Consider the following 9,509-nt stretch of genomic DNA (forward strand, 5'->3'; position numbering starts at 1 on the left):
CTCTACCCCAGACCCTTTATATACAGTTAAAAATGTGTCAGTATGATATGAAGAAAAACTGATGATGTGACCTTCTTTCTTTCATCCTGTCATGACAAACCTTAACCAGAGCACATACTGCCAATCTGTGGTCACTAAAAGTATGACAGTACAGAGCAGAAGCTAAGTGTGTGTGTGTGTGTGTGTTTGTTTTCTTTTTTATGTGGCTTTAGAATAAGAAATGCAGGGATAGAAGACAAGAAGAGAGGAAAACAGTTCTCAAGACATGAGCACAGCTCTCAGTGAGCCAAGGGCCATAAATCCGATTAATGGCGTGATGTGAGAGATAATGCCGCTGATGCTCAAACTTGGGGTATGGATCATTGAGATGAGAGCCTGAGCTAAATGTGAAGGGACAACCAATTGTAAATGGTGTGTTATCTTCTCGGCCAATGAAGCTGAGGTATCTGTTTCGAGCGACAACATGGCATTTCAGCACTACTGTGAGCTCTTATTGGGACTCATTTGAGGAACACTAAAAGTTTAATTTCACTCTTGAGAAAGGCTGTTAACATCACATCAAGCTTGTTACTGTTCCATCATCTGCGCTTAAGATATAGACCGCTGTAACTCATTTGTCTGCATGTCTGTTGGCTTTCTAATGAACTGCTAAGTTTCCCTCATATTCTCCCTCCTCTCGTCGGTCATGAACTGCCACTGTGCCTGTTGAAAAACAATTGCACAATCTCTATGGAAGAAAATCCTCTGAGGTATGTTCTTGAATGTAGGAACATGTTCTGGTTTAAAGGACTCCATCTGTGAAGGGGAAGTTAGCTCTGGGGAAACTACATCAAAACTCTCCAGCCAAGGAAATTACCATTCAAAACATTTCTCAGACACGCTTGTAAAAAATGCTAATGTTTGTTAGTCAGGAAAATGTTCTCCACATTTCAAAACCAAAAGAGCCCAGTGTCACTCCCATCTATTTGATGGGAATTTGGATGTTTGCATTAAGATGGAATTTTGAACCAAATCAAAATCTTTTTTCTGTGCAATCTTAACAAAGTAATTCTGTTCCCTAATCCTAACCAACTAGTTCAGGTAACTAAATGTTGAATGAGGAAAAACGATAATAAATACATATCAAAATGTTAATGGAATATGATGCTAAAACGCAGTCATTTTGAGCATGAATGTAGATCATCCCCATCCTTCCTCACACCCTCCAGTTCAAGTCTGATTAAATGTTCACGGTCATGTCTTGTTTAAAATGAAATAAGAGCATGAAAAGCATGATAGACGGCCTAAACTCCCACAATGCCTTATTGTACATCATCACAGAGGAGAGTCAGTGTCGGGCCCTTGAAGCTCATGACAAAATGCTCCAGTGAGAGAGCTTTAAGACGTAAAGAGAGACGCAGTGAAAAAGAGGCTGACAGCTTTTCAACGGCAAAAGCAAGCTTACAGTAATGCCTGCCTGTTTTCACAGGAGTCATCAAGTTAGCGACCAGCTTCATCTTTCATGTGACACACAGACACTGAGAAGTAGCATCTCGCTCAGAGTTCAAACACATGGAGGGATATCTTCCTTCCCTGGAGACACATGTTCATCCAGATGATTCTCTCTTTTAAATCACGCTCTAAATAACAAAGATTTAAGAAAAAAAAACTTCTCCAGCTCCTCTACCTTGGGCAGCAATCATTTTTCAGCCATTGGTTTTCCTTTCTCAGCCTTATAACTCAAAAAGGAAATATCCACTACATCCAATCCCCTCTAGTCTTCAGAGACATACTTTATCTTCCTGTCTGAAGGCACAGCAGACTAAACACACTCTCTAATAGAAGGTGCTTTCTATCCAAGGCAAGCCCGTCTGCAGGCAATGAGGCTTGAATCTGCTGTTTAAGTGAGACAGTGCATCTCAGCATATACACATACGCACCATTATGAATAGGAGACCATCGTCCTTGACAGTGGCTTGTGGCAGAATCATTCAGTCATAATTATGTAAAAGCTGAAAGCAAGAAAAACACCAGCTTTGAAAGAGAAACCTCTAGTTACCTTGTTAGGTCTGGGGACATTTAAAGGACCTCCCAGGAAAAAATACTATTTTACAGCCTTCCTTGTTCCTTTGTCACCTCCTAATTTTCAGAAAAGTAGACAAAGACGACGTTAAGCTAAAAAAATATTGGCTAGAGGGGCTGTATTGGAGCTCAAAATGTCATTACTTTGTATCCTTTAGCTGGTCAGATGCAGGTTTGAAAAAAAGTTTTCATTCATTCTAGTGCAGATCCCCACAGTTTTCAGTGGGCCCACACATCCCAACACGGGATGATTATACTTTACTGGACAGCTTGGACTGCCCAGATGCATTAAACTGAAAGAGAAACAATGAAAGTCATAAGATTTAATGGACAAGTTAAGTTAACAGGGAGTCTGAGAAGACATCGGCCTTGTGAGGCTGGGTTAGAGTGGACATGTGATATCAATTGAAAAACGACAGTGAGAGTTATCTATGCTGCTTCATAGTATCATGCATTGTGTGCACTCTGGGTTACATGGAAAATGAGAAATACCAACAAAAAATATCACCCACACTTGGGTCGCTCATAATGTTCTCCTTTCATTCATTATTTTGTGCACAGAGCCCAGTGAGTAAGGCTCACTCCTGCCTCCTCCTGGGTGTTATGTGACCCTACAGACATACGCATTTAAAACTAGACCGACTCATCCAGAGACCTACACTCGGAAAAGAAGGCATCATTTCACTATATTTCTAATTCATGTTTCTTCATCGATCGACAAAAGAAGGGTGTCTTACGCAACTCGAGGAGACGCAGGAACTCTCACCATGATTTGATTATGTTATTGGTATCACAAGCTTTCCTGCTAATCCGTTTAATATTACCTAACACAAGCAAATACATCCCTGGCTTTATCGCTGATACCCTGATTCAATCACAAAAAAAGAACAGATTTGAAGCTCATTCGTGGATGTGTACAACAAGGGGGGGACACAAAACCATGACTTTGAAGATGACAAGTATTTCCTGGGTGGGTAAGGGGGAAAAAAGATTACAGATTAACAGAGACGAAACAAAGCCTAATTCTAGCCCGCAACATCAGAGAAAAATTAGATGTAATTATCACCCTCTCGGATTTGTTTGACTGTCTGTATGTGCTGCCAAGAGCAAATAAGATGTGCCTAACTGTTGTGTGCCACACATTTTTTTCATTTTTCTGTATCTTAGAAGCTAAATAAGGATCTATACATTGTATAAAGTGTACAGTGTAATTAACCAGCACAGCCCTGGAGTGTGGGCTGGCTCTGAAGTCGCCAACGAAGTTTGTTAAAGTACAAATTGTGACCCTTAAAGCAGAGAAGTGCTCACACACGCTGTGAGTCACCACTGAGCTTTTCGCTCCCATTGTAATAAGTGTTATTTCCTATCAAAACCAAACGAGTTATTCTCCCGATTTGTCGGTTGTTGATATGCTCGGCCAACATCACCTCTCAAATCTTCATGCAACCACATCTGTGGTGTGAAGTGGGATGACTGACTCTCCCTTTCAGAAGCGGATTCAAGTGAGTCAGTTTCTCGTGATGGTATTTAATCTGCCAAGGAGACTTCTAACCGCCCGCTTTTTGCAGCTTCTTGCCAAAACTGGCGGAGATTTACTGGATTCATACTCGATTCATTCTTGCATCCTGGTGTGTGGGACTGAAAACTGGCTTTCGTGGGGACACGGTGTGCATGACAGTTCAAAACAACTTTATGAGTCAGCTGTCACAGGAGAGAAGCAACCGAGCACAGCTCACAGTTCTCGGTCATTTGCTCCCACAATGCTTCACGTGTGCGTTTCATTGTCGCTTCATTTGAACCTGGTCCAAGAGACAATTGGAATTACTGAATCATGTGTTTATTGTGTTGGGCACATTTCTGTGTGTTCACATTGTTGGGAAGGCTGTGACTGGCTGTAAAAGACATACATGACGCTTTATCACGGTGCTTTTTCAAAAAAGGCACGCAAAATGTATATGTACAAACTTCATCGAGTGCGCTCAGCTCACATTGCTATTTAAGATAATTAATTTCCGTCTTTATTTTTGTTTTCAACGCAAAATTGTTTAGATGTTCAACTTTCGCTGACAGCGGGTCCAGACTATTGACTGAAGACCACAGTGCGTTTGCAGCTGATCTCTGTGGCTTCACATACTCTTTGCCAGCCTGCATTTCGCGTTCAGCTCCGCCTCTTATTCAAAGCATCATCGGTATCCGGAAATTGACAATCCCGTGATGTTAGGGGAATGCTAGCCTAGCGTCGGAATGACTAGAGCGCCTCTCTTTGGTCTTAAAACTTTGTCAGCGGTTACTGACAGTTAGCTCTTCAGTTCCGTCGTCGTCTACAAACATGGGGACCCCGGGGACTCGAACCCCGTCGAAGGATGTATCCCTCCGCACGGACGTTAACGGGACGAAGACTCCCTCAGGACCTAGCCGGATGCTGCTCAGTTAGCCTCGCCTGAGACCCAGGTCAGATTTATGTGCCACACAAGCTAGGAGGCTAGTTAAGACGTCGTGGCATAGTAATTACGTTAAGTTGCTCGGACAAGAAAGCGTGAAAGATGTCGCGGTTTGTGTTGGAAGAGCTGTCGGATTTCAGGGACTATACCGGCGGTCAGGAGCTCGCGGACATAGTTAACCTGTCAAACAGCGAGCACCAAAACAGTCTGTCAAATGTTCGCGTGAGCCCCGATGGACGTCACATCCATATCATCCTCCGCAAGCCTAAGGTTGGTCTTGTGACTTTTGACAAGTATGAAAGACCCCAGCTGGCTCAGAACCAAAAGAAGCTTGATTTGTGGTCGACGCGAGCTGTTCCCATCGTGGATATTTTGTATTTGGACCATCACAATAACAGCGGCGGCATCGCGGGCACAGCGGTCGTTGCAGTGGTTTATGAGAATGGAAAAGCCGAGTTTTGGAAGTTCCAGGAGAGCAAGGCAGGCTGGCATCTCCTGCAAACATCGGATCTGTGCAACAGCCCCCGGGCCAGAGTGGTGTCTGCCTGTACGTGCTTCCGTCTGATCATCTGGTGCGAGGAGCGGCCGGCCTCAGAGAGCTCCCCTGCCCTCAGCTCCACCAGAAACAAATTAAGGTACTGTGTTTGCAGACGTGACTTCGAGGTGGAGGAGGGCGCTGTCAGCTTGGGTGGGGTGAGAATCACCCTCCATAACAATCCTAAATTCACCGTGATCGGCTCTGGTGAATGTGTGCATCTCCTTCCCGACTTGAAAGTGAAGCCGCAGCTGAGCATCTCCAAATTTTTCCTCTCCTGGTCACCTCACCGTGACTCCTTCACAGTGAACACCACATCGAAAAACACCCCCGTAAAAAGGCTTTCGTCCAAAGAGTCCGACTTTAAGAAGCTGGTCACTGACTGTTTGGGGTATTTGTCAGCTCTTGAGCCACCCCAGATCTACAACTTCTCTCCCACGGGCTGTGGAGGCCTGCTTCTGCTGCTCAGCACAGGCTGGCTGTGTCTCCTGCAGAAAGACGGGATCCTCCGGCAGGTGTACAAACTGGCCGACAACTGTTTGGTGAAATACGGCACCCACACCAGCATGTGTATGTACCAGAACATCCTGGCGCTGGTCATAGGGCATACACTGCATCTAATAGACTTGAACTGTGGCAGAGAGCTGGAAAAGATTGTATTGAAGAGGGAGGGCTTATTATATGCAAACCAAGCTGACATATGGACTCCGCATCTGCTCTCTGAAACTGGACTTTTTGTGGTAGTGAGCGGAGAAAGAGAGCGCAGCTCTAAAACGAAGCCTCTGGGTTTCAGTGCATCGGAGATCATTCATCCTGAAGCCCTCCTGGTTGAAGCCGTCTTCGAGGAGGCCTGTAAGTACTACCAGCAGAGGAGCCTGAGCAGCACCCAGCTCACCGTCGACTCGCTGAAGAAAGGAGGTCGATTCCAAGCTCCCATCTCTTTAGCCTCCATCCTCGGGAACTACCTCAGCACAGGTCTGAGGAGGAAGGGTGCAGAGGTGTCGCAGAACGGAGGAGGGGAATCTATGCTGGGGCAAGACAAGCTAATGGGCTCGCTGGAGGCTGAGCTCAAGGCTCTTGTGTCTCTGGAGGAGCTGAAGGGGAGTTTAGTGAGGGCAAGTGTTAAAGAGGTGGAGGCAGCGTGTGAGACTCTTGTGGAGAATGAAGTGTCGAGGCTTCTGTCGTCCTCTGAGCTGGATAAAGAGGCTCTGCTCTACCTAAACTCCATCTTCAGCATCTTCCCCTGCCACGCGTGGAGGGCCACACAGGCTGCGCTGAAGCTGCACTACAACGGAGAAGGCTCTCTGTGCAGTAAGGCTCCCCCAGATGTGTGGAAAACTGTTTTAAGTCCCTCTCCAAACTTCAGCCCCTCAGCCTCCCTGCTGTTTGCAAACGGCCAGCCAAAACACAATCACAGTCTCAAAGGCGATCACAGTCATAAAGCCAAAGCTCCCGCCTCCAACTATCCTGCTGCCCTGCCGGTGTTTGAGCTCCTCTGCCAGTCGGTTTTTCACTTCCAGCCCAGCTGGCTGCCCCAGTTCCTGGAGGTTGCCCAGCAGCAGCAGGGCTCTGCAGGTCTGGGCCTGAGCCTGGCTTCCTCCTCCTGGGGCTTTTCCGGTGGGAGAGGAGGGGAGGGCGGGGAAAACAACGTGCCGCTCTATAAACGAGCTCTGTGCATCTTGTCCAGCTTAAACCCAGACAGAGACCTGCACCAGGACTTGGAGGTGGAGCTGCTGCTGGTCAGTGGACGCCCTAACGCCATTTTGCAGGCACTGAGGATCCTCATGGGCAAGCAGCAGTGGGAGCGGGTCACCAAGGTGGCCCAGCAGTTCTGTAAGCAGAGTCCACTGCTCAACAAGGAGATTTTCACCACTCTGCTGTGCGAGGTGACTCATCACAGAGACCTGGACCCTTACCTGGACCTGCTGTGGACATTGTGCCCTGAAGATTTCACTGTCACCACCATCCTTAACTTGGTGCTAAAAAACCTCCCTTCCCCTAACACTCTGTCCCACTCCTCTTCCTTCTCCATGTCCTATTCAGCCTCCCCATCTGTTGCTCCTTTTGCAGACTCTCACAGCAGCCAGTTGACCATAGGGCTGCTGAAGCCGCTCCTGAGGAAAGTTCTCCAGAGGGAGACCAAGCCCAGCCAGCGTTACGCTGACATTCTCCAGTCGCCATCGTACCCCCCTCCGGCTCTTCCTCGCCAGCCCACAGAGCAGCCCAGGACTGTCACGGATCCCAGCAACACCAACGTCACCCCAGCTCTTCTTGCGGAAACACCCGAGCAGCAGTTGTCCACACACGCAAATATTCAAAGGGCCAGAGTGGCACTGCCCGCTAACCCAGTCGGATTTACATAAAAAAAAATGAACAAGCGAGGCAGTTTCCACTCGTGATCAGACCAAAATGTGTGTCGACAGTCCTGTTAAAACGAAATAATATGAATATCATGCAGGTATCCTCAGAGAAATGCAGTTAACTGACATATTTGATTGTTTTTTTTGTTGTTTTTTTTTAAAAAGCTAATTGAAACATGACTACTAGAAGCTATGAAATGACTACTGAAGATCCTACCAGTGTAAATACTTCAGGTAATTTTAAGTTTCATTGTGTATATACTGTATTATTTATCGCCTAAGCCTTAATTGCACATGAATGCAAAATGCTTTTAACCTTAACCCCCCCAGAATAAGCAGAAAGAAAATGTTTTTACAGTATACTGTGTAAACATGGTATAACCCGAATGGAGTCAGTCTGCTTGCTCCAGTCTAATCATCTGATGAACGGCTCCCCGGCCTCTCAGCTCCACAGTGAATCGCTATAGATACCGTATCTGTAATGCTGTTTATCCCTTAACCGCACGTGGATGAGCATGACCTTCGCTTAGCAGATTTAACCCCGATCGGAAAGCGTTTCATGTTCGGCTCCTCAGTCAAAAACAAAGCTACAAATCCCGTTCCTGGGTCTCATCGTGCTGCCTTTTAATGAAATAAGAAGAAGATAGATGTCTTAGAATTGTAGTCTTTTCACTCGCTGATACGCTGTCTTAGAGTAGATAAACTACTGAGTGAATTCCAATAAGCTGGCCTTTGTTTTTGCCTGTTAGAGGCGAGGTATGTGGTAAGAGGAGCGAGGAAACCAGGGCGGGGTCAAGGTTCCTTTGTCGACTTTTAGTTTCACATTTAACTCGTCGCATGTGGTTAAACGTTAACCTGCTTTTGATTGATTCAATTAGACTTTGCGAACTCTGCAATCAGTCCGTGTTGGGCTTCTGTTTTTCCTCCCCTGTCATCCATTTTCCTCTCAAGACTCCATCTTGTCCGCTCGGCTCCCTCTCAGCCCGACTCGCAGGACATTCCAGACCAAATCCCCGGTAAAAGTGACTCACAGTTGGACTCCCAATTCAATTTCGGCGGTAATCTCGTTAGGATTGGAGTGTGTGGGGGTGTGTGTGTGCGGGACTTATTATGACCACCACAGGCACCCTGCTCCTAGCGTGAGGTCACACACGTCCTCCTTCACGGACCCAGTGAGGAAAATGTTATTAGAGATGATAGAGCTTCTGGATTCTTGCCCCTGCACTTTAATACCACAGCAGTCAGTATTGTTTGTGTCGTGCTGCTTTTGATGCATCTGTTGAAACTGAGATTTTCTGATTAGGAGCCGTAAACAAAGGTACACTGAAGTGCCAGTTGTGTTTGATGCTTTTATGTTTTTAACGCCAACTATTTGAGTGGACTAATGAGAGTAATTGTTTGTTGTTTTTTCTAGATTTTACTAGATCTTTATTTATTTTCTCACAATCTTCTGCAGACTACTAGAATGATAACTTTAGGCCGCGTGCGTGCGCGGCCCTGAAAAAATCTCCGACATCTCTTGAGTGCTAAGTGACAATCGGGCACCAAAATGCTGCCGAACAGAACGGTCGGTGCCTTTCACCTTGCTGCTCCTCATTTGCAGGCCGGTGTCACATTTCTGCCGTGCCTCCTCAGCACGACTCGTGTAATCCAGACAGAACGGACGCTTACTGAAAGGATCTGCTCTCTGTTTTGTTAGAAGGCGCTGATTACGTGGCTGACCCCTTTGCCTCTCCAATCGAAGGCCTTTGATTAACTCGACATCAGTAAGAAACCCTCCTTACTCCTCACTCAGGTCTGTGTTATTGCGAGGTCTAGCCACGAGGAGCACATGAGAATCCGCTCGGCCGCTTTCAGATCAGCTCGCTGGCGTTTTCACGGTGCTTTCATGTGCCTGTAGATTCTCTGGGAAATTACCAGACTTCCCCCAAAACGAGCGGATTTTCACCGTGTGGACGCTTGATGTTCATTTGCTGGTTGTTAATAAATGTGAATTCTGCCTTCATATCCACATTACTTTTGGCATTGCTCACTTTAGGCAGTATTTGACAGAACAATTGTCCACGTATTTATGAGAAGATGCTGTATGCTATTAAACTAAATGGAAATCCA

At 46.2% G+C, this 9,509-nt stretch overlaps 1 protein-coding gene across 1 annotated transcript; it reads left to right on the forward strand.

Annotated features, from left to right (window-relative positions):
• The first annotated feature begins 4,262 nt into the window (after positions 1-4,262).
• On the forward strand, positions 4,263-9,509 carry hps6 (HPS6 biogenesis of lysosomal organelles complex 2 subunit 3). The gene has a single exon (XM_072391016.1). It carries the CDS (start codon positions 4,605-4,607, stop codon positions 7,398-7,400), a length of 2,796 nt encoding a protein of 931 aa, XP_072247117.1. The 5' UTR covers positions 4,263-4,604; the 3' UTR covers positions 7,401-9,509.

This window comes from Leuresthes tenuis, unplaced genomic scaffold, assembly GCF_036924035.1.
Source record: "Leuresthes tenuis unplaced genomic scaffold, fLeuTen1.0.hap1 SCAF_8, whole genome shotgun sequence".
Taxonomy (NCBI): domain Eukaryota; kingdom Metazoa; phylum Chordata; class Actinopteri; order Atheriniformes; family Atherinopsidae; genus Leuresthes; species Leuresthes tenuis.